The sequence below is a fragment of the Python bivittatus genome, unplaced genomic scaffold, assembly GCF_059951505.1.
Source record: "Python bivittatus isolate LINGU-HERP-01145 unplaced genomic scaffold, Pbiv_v1 ctg000350_np1212, whole genome shotgun sequence".
NCBI lineage: Eukaryota > Metazoa > Chordata > Lepidosauria > Squamata > Pythonidae > Python > Python bivittatus.
In genome coordinates this window covers 17202805-17227401 of record NW_028277074.1, presented here as the reverse complement: position 1 = coordinate 17227401, position 24597 = coordinate 17202805, and the positions used below count along the sequence as shown (strand labels likewise).

The window sequence follows — 24597 nt, the reverse complement described above, 5'->3', positions numbered from 1 at the left end:
GCTTAGTACAAAAAAAATTTCTATGACTCACTGTGTATATTAACTTAAAAGCTGTAATTTGAAAGATACACTCTATCTTTCAACCAATCTGTTCTGAACCAGCTTACAATAGTTCATGAAACAGTAGCTCAGTCAAAACTTCTAAACAGCCACTTGCTTGGTTAGCACAATTCCATAGTGCATGAACCAAATGAATCTTCCTGCACTACCTGCCCTCTCCCCATTTCTTCTCCAAATAATTACAACTGTTTGTTAAACAAACCAGGTTAAAAATTAAGGCTTGCAATAAAGCAGCATGAAACCGTACTTTAGATCCCATGTTTCTCTGAAACTATGGAATAAGCAAATCATGATCTCCTCAAGCTGAGATGATTCAAAGAATCATTGTTTCTTTAAAAATATGTCCAAACCTCTTACAGCCCCAAAAGGCAACAGTGGAGGAAATGTGTGAAATAGGCATGCTTAGATTTGTGCATGTGTGTGTACATTTATTTATCATATTTATATAGCCGCCCATCTCACATAGTGACTCTGGGCAGCGTACAATTAAAAAGAATACATAAAAAGCAATTACAAGTAAAAAACTATAACAGCACACAAAACAGGAGGAGATCATAAGGGAGCCATTGCAAAATCTCCGTGGTCTTCTGGACCCCAGGCGTGATCACATAGCCAGGTCTTGAGGCACTTGCAGAATGTTAGCAGGGATGGAGTTAATCTCACTTCTAAGGGGAGAAGATTCCACAAGGCGGGCACCACAGCAGAGAAGGCCCACCTCCTGGGACCCACCAAATGTAATTCCCTGTCAGATGAGACCCACAGCATGTCTTCTCTGCCAGACCTGATGGGACAGGCAGATGTAAATGGGGAGAGGCAGTCCCCCAGGTAATCCAACCCCATGCCATGAAGGGATTTAAAGGTCAAAACCACCACCTTGAATTTATATGTGTGAAGTAGTTAAATATTTAACTGGAAACCAACCTTTAAAATCCTAGATAATAATAAAATATGGTTATTTTTAAAAAAGATAAATGCAACATATTCAAAGTCAATATTTGTTTCTTTAATATATTATATAAACTGTATAAATAATGTCATTTCCAGAGTTCTGCTTTAATAGTACTAAATGAATCAGTTGGTATGCATCAATTTTACAATGCCAAAATTTTTACAAAAATGAAGATATCAGAAAGGATAGCTTTATTGCATTAAAAAACACTGGACTATGAAAAGTTAAAAAAAATCAACTGGAATTAATTAAGGGTTGTTTTTATACAATCTTTATGCTTTTATGGTTAGAATTTCTAACATTCTGCCCAAAATATTTAAAACTATTTTCAGCATGCCTCGATGCAAATATTTTACAAGGTCAGGACTGAATGCTCAAATTTTACCTGAGTTTCTCGTATCTTGTATTTGATGTATTTCAAGTTGATGATTCAGTTTTTCAATGTTTACATGCAAAGCGAAAACATTACTCTACACACTTTCCTAGACCTAGAGGTAGCTGTTTAGGTGTTAAGCCACCTCAATTTCCACCACCGCAAAATCAGATAGTAGAAATTAGACCTATTTGACAATTCCTGTAAAAATGGGAATTAAACCTGGAACCCCCATTCACAAGCACTAAGATTATTAATGAAGATGCAGCAGAGGTTCTTTTCTTTGCTTTCCTAGTCAGTGATCCATTCTTCCATATGCCTTATCAACAGACTTCTGAGGGACAGAAGCCTCAACCAGACTGTATGAATTCAATCGCAAAATTAGCCAACCCAGTTACATAAAGATATAATTTAGAATGTACAGTGGATACTTCCTTAGAAGCAACTATATCAAGAGTTTCAAAATAGGCTTCAGTTACTTCTCCAGAGTACAGTTCTTTACATTTTATGCCCAACAGATTTGGCACTGTTAACTGATTTGTCAGAAAAGAATGAGGCAGATCTGAAGAATCAAAACGTAATTTCCAGAAAAGAAATGCATGTGTACTCTTCAAGAGTAAGAGTTTTATTAATGCACACAACACCTAAAATGCCAACTAAAGGCTTTTAAGGACTCATTCCCTATATGATCAAAAGAGAAATGAATACATGCAAAAGAATTCATGCATATTTAGAGGAAACTTCCACAATGAAGTTAAAAGTCTGTAAGCTATGTAATTCTTAATGCTAGTTTGTGACATGTATTGTGAATATCACTGCAGCTTTGAATGATCTTGAAATCACTCTATGAGGTAGTGTAGTTTTTTTTTTGTAATACATGCTGGTTGTTAGTAGTACTGTTTGGATTATGTATTTGGCCAAATATTTACCATGTTGATTGACAGTGCATGTTAGAAATGCAAGCGTACTTTTCTAGAGGCTTAACCAAAACTTGAGCATACTAGAGAAGATTGCAGGGTTCTCAAATAGTAAATATGCTAGGCAAAAAGTTGTCACAGAAAGATGATTGTGTTCCAAACACAGTTACAAAAACTTATATGTTCTGAGGTAGGAAACAAAGAATTCCATTGGCTTTTATATTTTGTAAACCAGGAAAAGTGTTTGAGGTTCAGTAGATAAAGCTTCTATTATTAAGAGCACTATACTATTACAGAGTTTATACAGACTTTCTGTAATTAATACAATGCAGAACTGGCTATAGAAAAATGTTCTATTTGCTTATTTTAGTAGGTAGCTAAAATTATTGAAGCTTTAAAGTGGCTTATTTTTATAACTGAATTATAAGCTATTGAAAACTGAATTTGAACAGTTACAATTAGCTTTACCCATAAAAGTAATTTATTTAAAAGAGGATTTTCCCAATACAGCCAATTTGGTCCCACGATTAATAATAAAAATTAAAATCCTTCCAGAATACGTAATCATTTCAATTATTCTTATGAAAACCACATCAAATTTTAAGCAGGAAGCACAAATTAACATGGTCTGTTATAAATACTTTTATCTGGAAATCATGGAAGGACAGCAAGCTGTCAAGAATAACTACATCTCTAGTGCAGTGACCTAACATTCTCAAAGACTTAGACTCTTGAAGTGTTTTGTTTTACTACCAGATTCTTAACACACCAAGACTAGAATAATCAGGAAATGTGAAGTAATGGGTGAAACAAATGTTACTGCCTTCCATGGCACTGGACATCTGAAGCAACTAACTGCATGGATTCCTTTCTTTTACACTAGGTATATTGCATATTCTTTACATGTCACTAGAGAAAAGCCCATAACTACATTTAGGTTTGATTGAGGATGATGGATATGAAGTGCAAAATTAATGCAGCTGCAGTTCTACCTTCTTATGCAATGACCTATGCCTCAATCATGCTAGGCTGAGTTTTAAAAAGGATTATTCATCTGTAGTGCATTTATCAGTCATTTGTTGACAAAAATCTGTGATACCACTACCACTCTGCACACACTGTTCCAAGCACAGTGTTTTCTCTGATATTCTTACAGGAACTGGACATAATTCTTGTGCTTGATCATATCCTGCATCACAACCTCCTTTCATATGCTGATAACTAGAATTCTGATCATTAGATGATATAACAGAAAGACCAGCAGATAATTCAACACACAATGGTACTGTAGGTGAGATATCAGAAGGTGCTGGTTGTTCCCTCTCAGGAACCAAAAATGAAAGTGGACAATCAGAGGCTGAGTATTTTGCAAGAATCTGGATTTGCTCATGACTCAGCGCTGCTTCCTTGAATACTTGCTGGCAAAGTCCTGTTAGATTCTGTTTTGTCTCAGCCAGTGTTGACAAAATGTGATCTTTTTCCTTCAGCAAGTTCTCTTTTTCATTTTGCTGCAAGAAAACAGAGAAGTTCTGAGTTCAGTACTAAAACACTAAGAGTGGGTGGGTTCCCACTGACCCAAAGTTAAATTATAATTTACAGTTTGGTTTGGATTTGAAATTAGTGATAATAAGAGATTGTTTGAGGTATACCCAACTCCTGTTCAAGCATAGTATTAACCTAACTTAACCCTACAAAAGGAATCCTAAGTAAATACTAGGCAGTGCAAACCATTCAGTTCATATACAACCTCCTAATATTGAGTCATCAAAATTTGGTGACAAATCACAGAATAATAGTTGAGCAATCTTTTCGATTTTTCTTCAAAAACAGAAGCAAACTAGATCGTCATCATATTGCAGGCTTAAATAGCCACTTACGAACAAAAAAGCTAACCCCCCAAAATGAGAGAAGGGCTCAAAATTCACTTTATCCTTTCCCATGACATCACTGCACCACTACCATGTCTCTTGCAGCCCTTGGATAATGAAATTAGGAAGAAAATTTAAAAAACAAAAATAAGGAACAGTAAGGGTCTATGTCCCTGAATTAGATGGAAATTTAGACACTCAAGCAATCTTAAAGCAATAATATCCAATCCTCAGTACTTAAAGAATCTTGGGTATTACACATAACAATGTACAATACCCCAGAGAGATGCTGTCAGTCATGTGTACAATATTAGACTACATGGATCCATGTTTATATGAAAATTTCTGGAGCAGTTCTAGAAAACATAGGCTTAGCAACAGGGATGAAATTTATCTACTCTCTGAAGAAAATATAACCACTGAAAAGCTACTACTAAATTAAAGATTTCATTTATATTGAAATATTTGTCAACAAACCGATGTCATATAATGGAGCAAAGATAAGTAACACATTATAAAGGCATTACTTCTTCTTTATATAGTATTTAGTATATTATTCTAAAATGTGATGAAGCTTTCTATTAACAATAAAAGTACCTGAAATGTGAACTGCTTCCTTTTTAGAACAGTCAATATTTAACTTTGATATAGGGATTACTGTAACTATTATGACTTAAATCATATAGCAAGCATCCCTTTATTTAATAGTTGTAACTTTGCTGTCAGACCCATCCATGGACAGAGGATGGAGCATGCTTTAATAAAATTTAAAGTATTAGTAAAATAGATGAACACTAGCACTTTTGAAATTTGGCTGCTAAAATGAGCAAGACATAATACAGTAAAGCTTTGAAAAACTACTAACCAAGTTGCTCTCAGCAAAGGCTCATAAAAGAAAGGCAAGACCACAGGAATCTATTTTATAAGTTCATGATACATCACATGGGAAAGGCTTGTTTACACAGTATGTAGAGCCATTCAGAATTTTAGATGTAAATAACAATCAGCTGAATCAACAGCTGATTCACTTAACAGAAGAGGCCACTAAAGATCCCAAAGTTGGAATGCCTTTTGTTCTGGAAGATGAACGACAAAAACCTCTGAAGCACGCAATATAAATGGCAATGCAGCAGCTGTGATATTGAATTTTGAAGTTTAGGTACCTCCTGCAGATAGTATGCTAACTGAGTTAATAAAATGAAGATTAAAAAGTAAAATAAAGATAAAATAAAGATAAAATAAAATACATAACTTCTGTCAGCTCTTGCAAATAGGATTTTTTTTTTTTAATCCATTCAATCATGCCCAATTCTCAGAGATTGCCTGGACAAGTCCCTGCAGTTTTCTTGATAAGTTTTTCAGAAGTGATTTGCCATTGCCTCCTTTCTAGGGCTGAGAGAAAGTGACTGGCCCAAGGTCACCCAGATGGCTTTGTGCCTAGGCAGGACTAGAACTCAGAGTCTTCCAGTTTCTAGCCTGATGCCTTAACCACTACACCAAAGCAGTTCTCTAAACAGGAATTGAACAGAAGTAAATAGGAAGATCAGCTAAGGATGTGCTTTTCCTTCACCACCTTAACCCTTCTGCCATTGCCCTGCTGAGATATCTGTTATCTTTTACCAATTTCAACTGTTACCTAGTGGATAGCCTTCCAGCAGGTGACCAGGTCCAAGCAGCTTTTAATAAGAACTGTAGCTTTAACTGTTAGTGTAAGTAGGTTTTAGCTTTGCTTCCTCTTCTTATTTTTATCTTGTGCTTTTCACTTCTTTGGCATAGTATTTATTATTCCTTTTCTGTTCTCTTCATGACACTGTCTACCCCAAAGGGAGTAGTATAATGGCATGTCTATCTTTAAGAATAGATGCTTGATCTTATTTCTCCTCCTTTGTTCTCAGGAAAATAAATATGAGGAGAAATGCAACTGATTTATTTATTTACACAACTTATATGGTCACCTATATCATATAAAGATCCTATGCAGCTCACAAGAATCAATAGAAACAATGCTACCCTTCCCCACAAGCGCCAGACCAAAGAGTCTCCCAGCTCAATCCCCATACTAGCCTTATGCCTGAGGGAAGAGCCAGGTCAACTGATGTCAGTCCACTAAAAAACCATAATCTGGTATTTGGTACTGATTATTTATATTACTTGCTAGATAATTCTTTCCTGACCTCTAGCCCATATTAGTTAAAATAGAGACTTTAACCCAAAAGTGAATACTCTAATTGCAAAAAAGCATCTTAAAATATGCAAATATATGAACATGTTTCCAAACCAAAGAAAAATATTAAGTCTACATGAATAAATATCTGAACTATGTAGATACTATTATGTATTCTGCAAGCATACTGTAAGGGATCGATTTGTATAACATGATTTTGCATGGGACACAGGAAAGAGCATACAAGATTGAATTGGATACCAAGTGTGTGGCATGGCCTGTGGAGATCCCTGGGATATGTACTCACCCTGTTATCTGGGAGTAGTTTGATCCTGTTGGACCTGAGGAAATGGACAGGTCCAGGCATTTACTCTGGGCTGTAAATGCCACCACCTGTCAATTAGATCCATGACCCTCCTGGCTGGTTAAAGCAGCTCGGGAGGTGACATGTGGGTGGGTCCAGGCGATGGTGAATTCATCCTTGAGGGAAGGAGTGTTTCCAGTGGCCTTTAAAGGTTCCTTCCTCAAGAAACCATCACTGGATCCCACTGTACTGGACAATTTTTGTCCAGTCTCCTACTTTCCCTTTTAGGGAAGATGGTTGAGAAATTGGTGGCGTTGCAGCTCCAAAGGATCCTGGATGAAACGGATTATCTGGACCCTTTTCAGTTGGGTTTCAGGCCCAGATATGGGACGGAAACAGCACTGGTCACACTTCTGGATGATCTCTGGAGGAAGCAGGCTGAGGGTAGTGCATCTATCCTTGCTCTTCTTGACCTTTCAGTGGCTTTCGATACCATCAACCATGGTGTCCTTTCGGGTCAGCTCAGGGAGTTTGGGGTGGGTGGCACAGTACTGGTTCACCTCCTTCCTCCAGGGCTGGTCTCAACTGGTGTTGATAGTGAGAGGTGAAGCAGAGGGGGTATGCTGCACACCCCGTTGACAAAAGAATGTTGACTGGTGGGACCCAGAAGGAGAGCCTTCTCTGCTGTGGCCCCCACCCTATGAAATACCCTCCCCCCAGAGGTGAGACAGGCCCCTATTTTCTTGACCTTCCAGAAAGCAGTTAAGACCTGGCTTTGCCAACTTGCATGGGGCGAGAAAAGGTGCAACCAACCCTGGGGGTGGCTAGCACCTTGAAAATGCTCCTGTATGTTAATATCTTTTCTATGAGCAGCACCTTAGAAGAGATTATTATTTATGTATGTATTTGGTTTTTATTGTATTTTTATTGTATTTTAATTAATATTTATTTGTTGTTTTTATTGTAAATCACACAGAGTCACTTCCTCGTGAGATGGGTGGTAACCAAATTTGAAATATAAATAAATAAATAAGATTCCTATACTAACTGGCACTTCAAAAAATAAGTTGCCTTACCCAGCTGTACTGGATTCCATTAGTATTGCCAATGTTGCTTAAATCAAAGAAGTATTTTCCTTCAACATCAGGTCTGACAGCAACTTAATAAGATCTGTTTGATAACTTTACACAACTAACATCAGATTGTATTTAATCACTACCATTCTTGGAATTAAACCTTTAAAGATAACTTGTATTTTGCATATTCCTTCTTTTTGCTCAGCACTATAAAGCTGAATTAGATGTCCAATTGGAAGTGTCTGTATAAACAGTGAACTAGACATTTGATACAATCAGGTTGTAGTTATCCATACAAATTAGCAAAATCTTCTCCTTAACAACAATCACTAACTGTTGACCAACAGTCATTAACTAACAACAGTTTTATGGAAACAAACAAGGATGAAGTTGCTAACCACAACTTAAGAAAGGAAAGGAATGACACTGTCATAATTTGTCAGCTCCGAGAATGAACAAATGTTAACTACAATCATAATCTCCTTACAACCTTTTGGTATAGTGTTTCCACATTCTAAAACAAATGTTGCTGATTCGCCATTTGCTCCTTTTCTACTTTTCATGTAAAAAAAGGGAATGATAGTTATGTTCAATAATAGCAGTGTAAATTAATTATATAAGATTTAAAGTCCAAAATAGCATGATAAATAAGCTCTTTTTTTTTTTTAAGATATAGAAAGTTACTTGTTTTTCAACAATTACAGATAGTCTTCAACATGGTCACTAAGAGAACCACATGACTGAGAGAAAGACAAAGAGAGGCACTGCGAAGATTGCTGCTTGTTGCTGTCTCATTTAGATAAAGTTCTCTAGTACAGCATCAGTGTTACTCTCCCTCTGGTATGTGCTGTTGTCAGTTGCAGAAATTTGGGTGTAAACTTGTGCATTGGTCGGAAAATGATTTTTTTTACTACCGTTTACTACAATCGTATTTGAGAATGGCTGCTATCCAAAGCAGTTGCTAAATGAGGACTACCTGTATTCAGAACACAACCTTCTGTATTCAGAAGGGTATATACTGAATCACAATTTAAAAGCAAAATGCTTCCACATCTCACAACATAATCACATACTTCAATCAGCTGAATAAGCTGTCTACACTAGATTTCTATGTAATGTTTATACCAATTACTAACCATATTTCTAAATAAAAATATAATATATTACTATAAAATAATAAATTAAAAATGGAAATGTGTTATCAGTTTGCCAGTTTGATCAACAATATCAAAATATATATCCGCTTTTGTGAAAGTATGTGCCAAAAAGAAAAATAGAAAATGGTTGTAGAAAATAGCACCATTACTGCAAATGATGCACTAGGCAGGCATGAATCACTACTATGCAAAGCAATTTATTCTCTTGTCATACAAGTACATTCTACAAGCCAGAAGCAAGTATATACTCTAGCATGCTTTCAGAAATGGAAAAACATGAGAACTGTGAATACTTTCAAATTCAATTCATCTGCTTCCCACCAACTAATTTGCTCAAATATAAAAAACTGCTTTATGAAAATGATATTACAGGTAGTCCTTGCTTAACAACGCTACTTAGGACTGGAAACTATGTCATTAAATGATGCGGTCGTAAGTCAAAAAACCACGTGACTGCACCACTTAATGATGGCAGTTCCTGCAGTGCCAGTTGCAGCTGTTAAATGAGGGCCACGCAGATCATTAAGCGACTTCCAACTTCCTACTGGCTTCCCCATTGACTTTGCTTGTGGGAAGCTGGTGGGGAAGTTGCAAATTGTGATCATATGTCCATGGGACGGCTGTAAGTATGAGGTCCAGTCATAACTACCATTCATTCAGCACCATTGTTGAATGAGTGCTAATTAAACAAGGATTACCTATTCTCTATAAGTGAAAGAGTCATGAAATTTGATTGGGGCAAAATGAATAATTCTGGACTGCTCCATAACAACAATATAGCCTCCCTAATTTTTCCAATCACAGATGCAATGATTACAAATCAATCTGACTTCTCTTTCTCTAAAATCATAACACTTTAATGGCTTGCTATGAATGATGAACACTCCTCTCACCAAGTGATCAACCCAGAAGCAATATTCTCTAACCTTGGAATTAGATCTATATCTGAATGTAAGAGTTATGTAGGGAAAATACTGTTTTCCCAGACAATCTTGCAGTTTCTTCAGAAAGGGCATGGGTCTCCCTGTCAGTGGTAGTGGTATCCTCAAACACAAAGTGGATGCAGATTTTGCAGCCCACCAATACTGTTTCCAAATATAACAATTTGTTCTTCATGAATGAATAGTAATAATGAACATATATAGGGAAAAGGTTATGCTCTGAGATACAAACTAAAATTATGTAGGGGAAATCTGAATAACAACTTTAATTAGCTTAACAATAGAGCAAGAAATGAAGGGCATACAGTTTAATGTTTTTTCGTCCTTTTCCAACCAGTCTTATATTGTAGTTTAGCTCTGTGGAACTCAGTGGAAGTCCTTAACAATCAAGGCAGCCCCTTCAGTCAACCATGATCTTGAATTCTGTTTTCTGATCACAAAACATTGCAATAGGTTTCTTCTTTGTACATAAAAGTATAAACCATAAGAGCCTTTTTTCTGGTAAAACAAAATCCTTAATACTAGAATGATGCTGCTCTAGTTTAATTCAGTTTGTTTCTTTTGGCTTTTCTCTTTAGTTATGATCATGTTTTAACTGCAGTTATGTTAGCATATTCTAAGTTGAATGTTTATAGTTATCACCAATAACTATTGGCTTTATTTTTTATTATTGCATTTCATTTTAAGTTATGTTAGACACTTAAGGTCAGTTGTACCTTTAAAGATAGTGTAAACATACATAAATATAAATACATCAGATGAAACAAACAACATTACAGTGAAAGACAACATTTCCTTACCCCAACAAAAGGAAAACAAAGTTACACATATTACCTAGAGAAACAGAGCAGCTATTTATAGTTCTTTCAGATTTTTGATATTAAAAGTTATAAGCCAAGAAATTTATTGAATAATGCAATGCAAAAAATAATAATAAAATAATAATAATAAAAAAAAGTGGCAGCGAAGTAAACTATTTCATTCCTGTCAGGCACAGCAAATGAATCAGTGCAGATCCCCTTATCTAGATCCCAGGTAAGCATTATTTACTTATTTATCAAATTTATGTGGTATTTTACTATAGCTTGGGAGAGAGGGAGGGAGGGAAGGAAGGATTACGATGTTGATGAACACTTATTTATAACCATAATGAAAGATAACTATATAATGTGCCCATAATTACTTAGAATCAAGATTTGAATTTTAAAAATGTAATTAGTTAAAATATGGCTCACAATATAAAAACAGTACAAATACAGCAAAATAAATAGAAATGCAAGGGAAATAAACAAAATGGGAAATTCAGAGAACTATTTCAGAACATACATAACATATAACGTATCTTAATTGAACAAGACTATTCATACATACCAATTTCTCTATTTCTGATTCAAGGTTTTGTATGCAGTCTAGCTTTCGCTTACGACAGCGCTGTGCTGCAATTCTATTTTTACTTCGTCTTCTAATATCATGGATACAATCCAGCTCTTCTGGAGTCAATTTGTGCATTTTCAGAAATGACTGAAAGTCATTTCTGGAGAGTGAAATTATCTTCTGTGGATTAAATGGTAGCTTTACCTGGAAGAAAGATATTTGATTAAACTTTCATAACCCGTTAGCGTTCAAAGCTGAAACACTGAATCTATATCCTTCTGCAATCAGCTTGTGTGCAACCCTCAAAACATCTGCAAGGTCATACTAATGAAATTCCTTAGCACAATGGTGATTTTTCCCCCTTTTTTAAAAAATAATTCAATTCTGTAACAGGTAATTAACCCTCTAGTACATTTTTTAAAAGTTTGATTTGTGTAAACTCATCTCCCTGGAATAGGTGAATTAGTTAAATCCTGCTTATTAGTGTTCACACTGAGTTGCTCCCACACCTCCTACAGCCTTTGGAAGCCAAAACTGCAGTAAAATAACATTGCTGGCTAAAAAGGTTGCCTGCCTCTATTTATATGAACCTTTGCAAAGTCCTAAACAGCCACCAAAAATGTTAAGTCTAATTCTGAGATTAGATTATTCCAGTTTATAATTGTGGATAAAAGGTAAACACATGAGGAAAATAGATTGTATTTATATTCTTAAAAGAATGTTTGAATGAAGAACATGAAACTGAAAAATCATGCAAGGGTAATATGAAAGCTGAATATATTCAGCTGTGTAGGAAGATTCTGGTAAGACAGCCAATGCAAATTTTAATATTCAAATTGATAAATATGTACATTGATATAATAATGTCCAAGGATCCTCCGCAAAAATACTGAAAAACAGACATTTTATTCCATCAGGTAGTCTGAGTCATGGCAAACCTGGGTGTTGGTTATCCTAATTTCGGGGACATCTTCTTTTCAGTTAACTACATGTCAGTAAGCAGCACGGTTTTTAAGAAAAAAGAATAATTTGCACATTCTCACCTCACATTCCTGTTCTCTTGCTGAAAAAGATTCACTGTCACCCTCTGTATCTGTTTCAGAATCCTCTTCCAAATTTATCACACATGTATAAGGACATTGCTCAGGTTGTTGTTCTGGAACACAGTCTCCACTATTAACCTCAGTGGTGCCTTCAGTACTGAGGTTACTGATGAAGGGACAAGTAACAGAGCTCAATGTTGTAAAAGTTCTTGGAGGGCCATGCTCTGGACTGTCACTGATCCTGATTCCTAACCAAGGACATTCAGTTTTCTTTTCTGAACAGCTTTGTTCTGAAAATTCTTTTGGCAATGCAGGAGACAAGTTTATTTGATATGTTGTATCTGTGTTGTAAACATCACTCCAAAATCCTTTTGCTAACTGTTCTGCTATCTCTCTTTCCACACTGCTCCGATGGCTAGGTGATGTACTGCTCACATTTGCCTGCTCATACAAATTAGATTTTGGAGTTGGGCCCTCAACAGTGCTTTCACTTACTGGTTTGCAATTTCCGGCTCCTGTAGCAATGCCATTTTTTTCAGCTACTGTATTGCTTTGCATACCACTTAAAGTTAAATTGCAGTATTGATCATATGCATTTAAGAAAGAAGCAGAATAAAGTCCATGAGTAGCAACAGAAGAGTTATGAGGGACAAAGTTAGAATCTATCTTCTCTGTCAAACATTCAGTACTCTTAACCAGAGAAGTTGTTTCATTCGTAAACTCTTCTTTTCCATTTTCTTCCATTGCTACCTGAGTATCTTCACATTTTGAGTCTGAATGCACAGCTGTACATTCAAGAGGTTTTTGTATAGCACCACTAATATTTGATTCAAACTGATGAATAGATGCACCAGATGTTACCTGAACTTCTTTAATACCAGAACCAGATTCTAAAACAGGGATTTTATCACTCTCCAAAGCTTTTTTAAATTTCCTGTATTTGGGGCAGAGGGACTCTACATCAAAAAAATGATCCTTTTCTGATACAGAATCATGGGTTTGATTAGGGTTGTCTTGCAGTAGCAACACTTCTGAATTTTGTTCACTTCTGTATGCCTTCAGCTGAGAATTTTTAGCACATTCATTTTGCATGATTTCATCCTCATCATCTATTTCTAAATCTCTAGCATCAGCACTTCCTACATTACTGTATTCTTTCTGACAACTTGGTTTACAACATTTCTTTTTTGGACATTCCTGCTGTCCTGACTTATGGTCCAGAAACCTGAATTTAAGAAACTGAAAGCAAGATTCCTCAATGTCATGTATTCCCAAGAACTCAGCACATTTGCAAACTTCAGCCACATTGTTCTTATCTAAAATAAGTTTGGAAGTATAGGCAAATTGAAGCAAAGGTTCAAATCCTTTCAGTGTAACCTGTTCAGGTGCAGAAAAGAGACATGCATAATTAACTATAAAAGTGATAAAAAAGATTATTTATAAGAATAAATATTTGTACATATAAATAGCAACATGGAACTTTTAAAACTATTATTAAATATAATATAATATTAAAATTGTCCAGAAATAAGTATAGGTTATGGTCTTGGCCTATAAACCTTTGGTTTAGGCGCTAACAAAAAACTCTCTCATATTGCAGAACTGACCTACTCATATTTATGGCAAATATTAGCAGGGAGAAATCCAAGAAAGTAATCAGAGAACAAAATTTACGACAAACTGAATAATACATCTTTTACAGATTATTCCAGTTACAGATACTTCTACTAAAAAAATCACTGCATTTGTTTTGAGGTTCTTCAGAATAGTTTGTCCAAATAAAGAATATCCTAACTTCTTTCTAAAGCTTAATGTAGATACACATTCAATGGCATTTCAAGTTTGCTACCTCTACAACATACTGAGCTCAGAAACCTTTCATTTGGAAAAGGTAATACAAATTAATTGTGCTTCAAATACATGAATTGCACAACCCAAACCCAATATATGAACCTGTGGCTGGAGCCCATGTATTTTGGACTATATGCATATTCCACAGTACAACTCATGTATGCAGAAGATTAAAATGGAAACTGTGAGAGTGAGAGGAACTGAGCACAAACTTTTGAATAGTTTTGAGAGCCTGGCACAGAGTATAATGTATATTCTAATTTTAAGTGGAGGAAAAAAATATTTATTCAAAATAAGGTTCTGCTACTTAATCCAGGCCTTTAAAATCCACTAAGAGCTTTCAGAATGTCTTTATACAATTTCATATTAAAACAACTTCTTTTCAAACAGGAAATATAAGTGAAATAGAAATATTCAGGCATTAACACCACAATCCACATTCATTTTGTTCTTAAGGAAAAAAATAATTCCAAATATTTGACTGAAGAAAAGGAAAGTAATTTAATTATTACTTTCCCTAAACACTGGGGAAAAAAACACAAAACAGCCTTATGTGAATGAGAATACTGGCTCATCTGGCACCTTACTATCTACATAATTATGGCTATCTTTCAGAAAACAAATAAATACATGCATACATGGCACTCCTTTTTCCAGTTTTCCCATAAGCACAACCTGTAAAATAGGTTGGGCTGAGAATGTAAGGTCATAATTGAAGGTAGTCCTGTTGCCCAAATCCTTTAAATAAGAAACGTTGGTACTTAAACAGTTATAGTACATAGGAGATTTTATGTCTGAATTATTGCTTTTTTCAAGGATTCAGTGTCACATTTTGTCATTCTTCTACTGGTATGTAACTGCAGTTTAGCGGTGGGATAAAAAATACGCCATGACTTCTCAAATGGAAGGCTAGATTGTGCCCTATGGGTTAATATAATCTTTTGTACTCTTATTTATTACGTTTCATGTTAGATGCATGTAAATGCACTGCAATGAAATAATATACTCTGAATTGGCTATATGTTTGACTTCTGTCAACCACAAACAATCCTAAAAATATTAAAACAGCCTGATTATGTGATGATCTTGTGAAAGTTGCTGCTCCTGATATAATAATCCACATAAAAGGGAAGAATTGGTAGTCATCGGGACAGCAGTCTACCATACATACTCTGTAAGAGATTAGTAAGAGATTCAAGAGACAGTTACATAACAACCAGCTGCGAACTTCCCCAGTAAAGACTTGATTGGAAGGTTTTTGGAAAGCAAATTATCTCTGCTCTAATGTATATGGGGATTTTTTTTTTCTTCACTGAAAACAGCTTGTTGCTAGAATTCTTATATCTCCATCCCATGCATCTCAAAAAATCTTGCTAAAGAAACTCTGAAAATTGTGCTTGGAAAAGAATAACTTTTTTATTTAGTCAGCTGCCAAACAGCCTGCCAATATGACAAAAATTATTGCTGGTGATGTTATAGCATTTATTCATTTATTACAATGATTTTTCATATCTTAAAACTGTAACTCGAGGAGTTTTATCTACAATGCTTCCTTTTAAGAATTGTTGTATATATACATTATATATATGTGAATGTGCATGTATGTGTGTATATTACACACACACACTGCTAAATAATAGTAATCCAATATAGTTGTTTTCAGCCCACAAAATATTGGAACTATTTCCCTTCAGAATTCTATACCTTTGGACTCCATCCTAAATAAACCTAGTATGTTTATAGTTCAGTTTATTATTGATTAGCCATTAGGCCATATCAGAATACAGAATATAAAACATATAAAATGTAAGACATTAATAAGACCATATAATAAAAATGGGATAAGAGAAATAAATTAAAATTATAATTAAAAAAGAAAGAAAAAAGATGCAAATCATATTTCTGCATCACCCCTACAATTTACCCGTATGTTTATATATTTTCAGTATCTTTTTGGTGTTACTGTTGTTTCCCCTTTTTCATTTACAAAATTGCTTTTCCCAAATAGATCCATGATTTCCATTTTTCACAGCACTATATTTCTTCTGAAATCCAGCAGCACTAATGTTTTTCATCTTGAAAATTCATTTGTTCCAAATATTTCCTTCTCAGTGAACTCTTGTGTTATTTAATTCTAATGGCAGGAATAATTTTGAAAAGTTTACTCTGGAAGGCAAAGAGTAGTTTCAACTCTTATTTCCTTTAGCTTCTCTTCATTCCTGAAGTACATTTGCGGTTTCTCTTTCCACATAAAACTCCTTTTGTTTACAAATTATTCAGTTAAAACAGGCAAAAAAAAAAATCTTGGTTGTTGAAACGAAGCTAATGTAAAGAAGGAATTAAAATCCGGAATCAAATTGTTTGAGCAAGAAGAAACAACTGTATCTCCCAGCCACTTTAATCCTGATTTGGAGAACACAAATGCTTGCTTAGCTCTGTTGGAACTTGCTGGGGAACTGAGGTCAGTATTTAATATAAAAAGACATAGTGCGGACTAAGCCTTATGAATAATAATGCCATCTGCAATATTAATTATTTTCCTTAGTTCTGTGTTGGATGGGGAACAGTGTCTAGCTTCAAAGGCATTTTTATTGTGTTTTGCTAGCTTGCAGTGTTTGCCTATTCAGTCCAGGCACAATTTGTGGACTACTGGTTAATAATAATATGCATATTATTCTGAGTAGCATTAAATGTAGTAGAAAGTAAGATTATATGAGTACCAAGCAAATATACTTACCTCTTCAGGTAAAATTACTACAAGATCTGATTCGAACTGACCCACAATTCTTGAACGAAAATAGATGCTGCAGGCTGCAAGCACAGAACAATGGGCCCGAAATCTCTGGTCTTCTACTAAGATAGTAACATCACAAAAAAGATCTTGCTTTCTCTGTTCATCAAGACTAAGGAGAACATTGGCACTGTGTACTGAAGACTCATATGCAAAAACAACGCTGTTCCTTTCACTTAAAGGCATTCTGTATAACAAATGTTGATTAAGATCTCAGAGGAAAACATGCTTCTTGTCTTCACATCTAAAATAAATAAAATTTACAAAACATTTTGTAAAAATAGCATTAAGCCGACAAACTGTGTAACAAATTGATGGTGAAGGCCACCCAAGTCAAAGCATATCATTTTCACTTTGAATACGCAGTGTGGGGAAACCTCTTATAACTATCACTATCAGGAAAAATATGTTTTGCTTTCCCTGGTTTGTAAAAACTTGCTAATGTTAATATTTTTAAGTTGGAGCAATTTCAATGTTGTTGTCTGTTTGTAGGTAATCAGATTATGTCCTGTTAATTTGTATGCTTTATTTCACCTATTTTAGTACACTTTTTATTATTTTGCTTAAACATTTTCTGTTTAATTATGAAGTGTGCTTTCCTCATAATGTTAACCTATTCAATTAAAAAATAATTGATGCCATAACTGTTACACATGTATGTATTTTTTCTATTTTTAAATTCATCTCAACACAGGCTTGTTTTTTAAACATCTCAGAAGTCTGATCAATTTTCACAGGCCTTCATTTAACAACTCTATTTGTCTTTCAATTACCTTATCTAATACTATCAGCTGTTCATGTTCTCACCCTCTGCACTAAGTCAGTTGTGCAGCAATAAGAATACCTGTGCTTATACTTATTGGCACATTACAGATCACAGCCTGATCCACACTTACATACAAAACAGCACTTTATACACAGTTCTCAAGTTGTAACCTGAATTAGCAGAACTAGGTAATATTGAGTGAGAGTACACTGAGAAGTGAAACATAGTGTTTCATATCTAGTTCTACTTCAATACAATCTTATATGGGCATAATTTTCCACCCAAAATGGATAAGGCTGTATAGGAAATGGCAATCCCATGTAGTGTAGGTGCATCAATATTGATAGAAATACGCAGTAGGCCAATTGCCATCATAACAATTTATAAGACAGAACCTCTTTTGTGCAATGTAACTTAAAAGAAACAGTAAGCCACTTTAATGGATTTTCTTCCATATGTACACCATCGTGAACAGATATTGCCATACAGAATTATAGTATCTAATCAGGAATTGCACTACTGAGCTCACCAGATCTAAGTGAAGTTCAGTGAAGCACAAATCTGTCAATTTAGTTACGCTACCTAACAGAAACAAATGTCAGATGTAGGAGCAGCACTTTTGCTCTATTTATTTTCTAGTGAGCATATGTAAAACCAACACCCATCTTCTTTTCTGCTTACCTTAGTTTCATAAAGTATAGTTATGGAATAACACTAGTGCTTTTCCCATCAAGAGAATTTTGCACTTTCGTCACATGAACTATAAAGACATATTTGAATTTATAGGCAAGTTGAACCACTTCTTCCTTGTGCATCATCCTAGTTAAATAAATGTTGCTGATGCAGAACAAATTGTGCAAGTGGCTCTATGACACAAATGTTGCAAACTGGTTTGTCAAGGAAAAAAGCAGAATGACTGCTCTTAAATATATGGTCTAAATCTAGAGATTTACTTTCTAAAAAGACTACGGACTAGACTACTGTTGCTCCTGAGCTAGTGATTCTTATATGGCTATCTGCAAAGAAGACTCTATGTTGATATAGTTGGTTTGCTAAGAGGTTTTTTTTTTTTTTTTTGGCATGCATTTGTGTCTTGTTAATGTTGAGCTCAGAGATGCATTTAAAAATTTGAAAATATCATTTGTATTAGTTTGACTGGACCCTGTACATATAGAGAGGATGTTGGCCAGTAAATGCTGGTAAGCTGTTAACAGCTTGGCCACCCAGTGGGAGTGGGTGGTGTGCTGTTTCACTGTTCATGCCATTCATTCATGAACTCCTTTTTCCAGCCAACATAGCAATCCCTTTATAAACATTTAAAGAAACTCCATCTATACCAATGGATAGAAAATCAATTTGTGAGGTGACAGTCAACAACTGAAGAATGAGAATGTAATATAGTGTAAACCACTGAGTCGGTCTGATTCAGTGTTGTTGTTTTTTTAATCTGTTCAATCACATCTGATTCTCAGAGACTGCCTGGAGTCCCTGCAGTTTTCTTGGCAAGGTTTTTTAGAAGTGGTTTGCCACTGCCTCCTTCTGAGGGCTGAAAGAAAGTGAATGACCCAAGGTCACCCAGCTGGCTTTGTGCCTAGGTGGCACTAGAACTCATGGTCTCCCAGTTTCTAGCCTACTGCCTTATTCACTACACCAAACTGTCTCTCTCAATGGTACAAAAATATAATAAATAAATAAATAAATTAAACCAGATCCCATGACTCAGAACAGAACACAGAATTCTCTGTTCTATCAGTGTCTCTAGGATTTATGTGGCTGTGTGTATTCCTGTTTTTAACTGACCTTTGGCCAATATTTCTGCAACATTACTAGCTGGTACCAACAGCATGGACTTATAGCCCATACTGAGATTAAGAACAAGGTAGACCAGAATTTTACTGCCCAGAATTTCTGAAGTATTTCAAGATTTGTTCTGATAAAACAGAATACATGCAATGTTTTGAATTTTGTTTTATCACAATGTAGCCAACTTAGAGCATTGCAACTTTCATGCTTATCTCTAGATGGACACCATGTTCCTCCATATGATGTTGTACCCTAAATCCTATCATTCCTTGCCAGGATGGTTAAAGATGACTGTAATGCAGTTCAACAAAATCTGGAATATCATATATTGCACACCCTGTCCTACATCTTGCTTCAAACTGGGATATTCAAAGCCTCTCAGATATGACAGAAACTTTCTTGAATGCTTTGCTAAACCACATATTCTTAGCTGGCTTGCTACATTCTGTATTTCTATATTGCTTCTACTAAGTCTGGAACAACAGGAAATAAAAAAATTGAATGAGGTTAAGAAGAATCCATTAAAATACGACATCTTGCAGTTATCATTACTGAGGTTAAGAAGAGATAAAAAAACGGATAAATATATTAATGTTAATATAGACATTTAAAGAATACTTATTCTATAGATTTGTAACACATTATGTCTACCTCCGGAAAGCTTAAAAATTAACTTCCATTTTTTGAACAAATATACTGCATTGCAAGATCATTTATTCACTACGAACCATTCAGTTCAGAAGAAAATCCTAATCCTGTAGTGTTAAAATCAAATAATCACTTAGTAAAAAATCCACTGCATAGTGTCAGCATCTGAAATCATAAACAAACTGAAAGTATCCATAAATCACCTAGACCCCCTCTGCACTGAATCAGAGAAGAAAATCCACAAACAAACAATAAATAAATAAACAGCAGTTAAATGATACAAATCCAGAAATATTTTGAATAAAAATCATTAGCAGATATTCTGCCAAGATTAAGCAATTATCAGTAATTTCCCCCTGTAAACCTCTGTATAGCAGTTTTCTTTTGGTTGTTTCTACAGAGGTTAACATAGTCCTCTGTAGGACTATTCAATGGTCATTAAAAAAAATACTATTCAAATTATATTTAGGAATGCATAGGTTTCTATGAAGATATTCCACAATGTCTATATTTTATTAAAAAGTAGGACTTAACATTTTAATAAACCTAATTACAAAAGCTTGACATCCAGATTGTACTAAGTATTGCAATTGATTTCCTTTTGACCTTTTACATTTCTGTTTGGCCAAAAGTCAACTGGATGTTACTGTTAATGGGTTTTTAGTATTGCTGCACAGAAAAAAGAATGCTGTCTCATTGCCAAACAGTGTAAAATCCAACAAATATCAGTCATGAAATCCTGCATAATAGTTACAAAATTAATAGAAAAAAGTACTTATTTCAGCTGCTTTTTAAAGTGTAAGCTAAAAATATTTTCTTTGGGTACAACATATCTTCCCAGATAGACATAGCATATTGATTTCATTATGAAAGAAAAATGCTCGTTTTATAAATTCAGATAAACAACTAGCATTAGCCTTAAAATGACCGTTGAATAACTAACCCCACCTCCAACCACCTTCCCTTTTATGGACAAATAGATATGTTCCAGATGAGTGCTAGCAGTAGTTAAGAGTTGCTGATTCATTATGTTATGCTGACATGGTATGAAACAGCATTTTACTAAAAAAAAAAAAAAAAGACTTGGCCACTGTACCACCTTAAAATTTAAATGCACTGTTAATATGACAAGTCATTTCAAATCAAGAACATTTTAGTTTATTTTTCTCCTTGTACATGAAATATTATAAACATATTTTCAATAAATTCCTTCTGTTACTGGAAGCCAGCCACTACATGATTGCAATCTACATTGCAAAATCTAGAATATATTAATGGATTTAAAATATCTGATTTCTCATTAGACATGACTATCTGCATATTTAGGAGATGTGACCTGTTCAATTCATGGAAATATGGTGTGATACAGTAATTAAAAGTGTCCTATTAATCCTTGGGAAACCCCACTCAGCTATAATGTTCATTAAATCTTTCAACCTAACCTCCTTCTTGAGTTTGCTTTGAATACAAATAAATAAGATAAAAGTGAAAGAACCATATATTTTCCTTAAAAGGAAGATAGGTTATCATAATAAATAAGTATAAAAAGAAAGCACAAATTAAAATGGCAAAACTGTATGTTTCTGAAGTGTAAAAGAGAGAAAAATACCCCATGTTCTTGGCTCCCTAATTCAGATAACAACAATCATTTAGGTGACTGGAGATCAGACTGACAGTAAAAACCCAGTTTTAAATTTTCAGGGTAAAACTCAGTGAACAACACTGGACTAATTAGTCAGCCTCATCTATTAAACTGAACTGTTATGATGCTATCTATCTATCTATCTATCTATCTATCTATCTATCTATCTATCTATCTATCTATCTATCTATCTCTATATCTATCTATCCCAGATACTTGAAAAGTATCTGGAAGCTTCAGCTGGTTCAAAATGCAGCCGCATGGGCAATTTTAGGTGCCCCAAGGGTGGCACAAGTTACACCGTTACTACATGAGCTGCATTGGGTCCCAGTTTGCTTCCGGGTCCAATTCAAGGTGTTGGTTATCACCTTTAAAGCCCTACATGGCATGGGACCGGGTTACCTGAGGGACCGTCTCACCCCCATTATATCTACCCGTCCCACCCGGTGAGGCAGGGAGGGTATGCTGTGGATCCCCTCGATGAAAGAATGTCGACTGCGGGGTCCAGAAAGAGAGCCTTCTCTGATGTGGCCCCCGCCCTATGGAATACTCTCCCCTCAGAGGTGAGGCAGGCCCCAACTCTCTTGTCCTTCCAGAAAGCACTCAAAACCTGGCTCTGCCAACTGGCATGGGGCACAAAAAAGGGCAACCAACATCTTGCTGACCATCAACATCTTGGAAGATATTATTTGTGTATGTGTTTGGTTTTTTTTTCTATTTCTACTGTATTTTATATTGTTTTATTGTATTTTAATATTTATTGCTGCTTTATTGTGAACTGCCCAGAGTCACTTTTTGTGAGATGGGCGGTATCTAAATTTGAAATACACACACACACACACACACACACACAAACATATACACACATACATACAAATATATATATATATATAGATGATGGGTTAGAAAATGTATACTACTTTAAGGTCTTTATATGAAAGATGTAATTACAAATTATCTCAAAAGAATGCTTTCACCCATTGAAAAAATGCAGAAGACTGGAAATTGTATTGGAAAAGAAAAGAGTAGATAATATAAACCCCTTAAACTATTCCAGAATACAACCCATTCCAGAAATTAATAGGAGAGAAAATGGGTTAATTCCCTTGGTAATATCCTGCTAAACAGTCAATATGACATCTAGACACATTGGTCCATACAATTTAAAGAACTGTAAGCACGAAGTCCTGAACATGAGTTCGATGCCTAAAATCATGACACAGGGAGTTTGTACTCATGAAAAGAATGTGGGTATTCTAATAGTTCATAAGGTGAATATGAACCAACTGTGTGATGCAGCTGCTAAAAGGGGAAACACTTTTTCAGAATGTATTAACTAAAACATAAGACTCCAGATCACAGGAAGTAATTGCCCTACTCTAGTCTGCTTCAGACAGGCCCCATTTGGAAAACTGCTTCCAGTTCTGAGGACCATAGTTGCAAAAAAGCATTAACAAATTAGAGTAATTTCATAGCTACTAAGATAGTGAGGGGACTGAAAGCAACATATGAAGAATAGTGAAATGTGTTTGATGTGTTTAGCCTCCAGAAGAAATGACTGAGGAGAGCGTGATAGCAGGCTTCATATATCTAGAAGGCTGTCATACAGAGAAAGGAGCAGACTTGTTGCCTGTGGCCCTAGAGGACAAGATCAGAACCAATGAATTTAAATTATGGGGAACTAGTTTCAGATCAGATATTAGGAACAACTTTCTGAAGGCAAGATCTATCAACCAGTGAAATAGGCTGCCTCATAAATTGCTGTGTTCTCCGTCAGTGGAAGTCTTGAAACAGAGGCTGGATAGTCATCTGTCTGAAACACTTCAGAAAATCCAGTACTGAACAGGAAGTTGGACTAGATGTCCTCTGAGGTATATTCCAAACCTTTGATTCTAAATTGCGCATAAGGATAATCCAGACAGTTAAAAACAATATGAAATTCATTGTGAAGTGAGCAACATCAGTTATTAAGTAGCTCATTCACTTTTTATGTTAGGCAACTATAATGGCATTTGGTGAAAACAATATCATTCTTTTAAGTCTTAACTGTCACAAATGGCTCCAGATCTTTTTAAGATTAATCCCTACATTGACATTATCCTAAACTTCATAATTTGTAATTGTTTTGCTTTTAAAGAGATTAACTAGTGAAGCTTTTGTTATCCATAATTTTATCATGGATTATATTTTATAGATTGCAATATTACTCATCACAAATAGGGCAGGGCATACAGTACTTTGAAACTGAACTACTTCATACCTTGTGCAAACACAGCACATCCCTGCTATTCATTAAAGCAGCTTGACTTTTTTCAGGCGTCCACATAAACCTGAAAAATGTGTAGCTGCTTTAAAGAGTTGACTAATTAAATATAACCTTAAGTCCTTAGTAAAAAAAAAAAAAGTTGCAGTTCCAAAATGCACATACAGTGGGGCAAAAAAGTATTTAGTCAGCCACCAATTGTGCAAGTTCTCCCACTTAAAAAGATGAGAGAGGCCTGTAATTTTCATCATAGGTATACCTCAACTATGAGAGACAAAATGGGGGAAAAAATCCAGAAAATCACATTGTCTGATTTTTAAAGAATTTATTTGCAAATCATGGTGGAAAATAAGTATTTGGTCAATATCAAAAGTTCATCTCACTACTTTGTTATATATCCTTTGTTGGCAATGACAGAGGTCAAACGTTTTCTGTAAGTCTTCACAAGGTTTTCACACACTGTTGCTGGTATTTTGGCCCATTCCTCCATGCAGATCTCCTCTAGAGCAGTGATGTTTTGGGGCTGTCGCTGGGCAACATGGACTTTCAACTCCCTCCAAAGGTTTTCCATGGGGTTGAGATCGGGAGACTGGCTAGGCCACTCCAG

At 35.2% G+C, this 24597-nt stretch overlaps 1 protein-coding gene across 2 annotated transcripts in view; it reads right to left on the bottom strand.

Moving 5' to 3' along the window:
- Nucleotides 1–1041: 1041 nt before the first annotated feature.
- The window catches only part of BACH1 (BTB domain and CNC homolog 1), a 28301-nt gene continuing 4745 nt past the window's right edge, over nucleotides 1042–24597 (bottom strand). For both annotated transcript variants that reach the window (XM_007431657.3, XM_088144620.1), the window contains exons 2-5: nucleotides 16815–17112; nucleotides 12227–13603; nucleotides 11181–11387; nucleotides 1042–3807 (exon numbers count right to left, since the gene is read on the bottom strand). In XM_007431657.3, coding sequence (XP_007431719.2) covers nucleotides 3346–3807; nucleotides 11181–11387; nucleotides 12227–13603; nucleotides 16815–17054 — 2286 coding nt within the window. In that variant the 5' untranslated portion in view covers nucleotides 17055–17112 and the 3' untranslated portion in view covers nucleotides 1042–3345. The remainder of the gene's footprint in view (nucleotides 3808–11180; nucleotides 11388–12226; nucleotides 13604–16814; nucleotides 17113–24597) is intronic.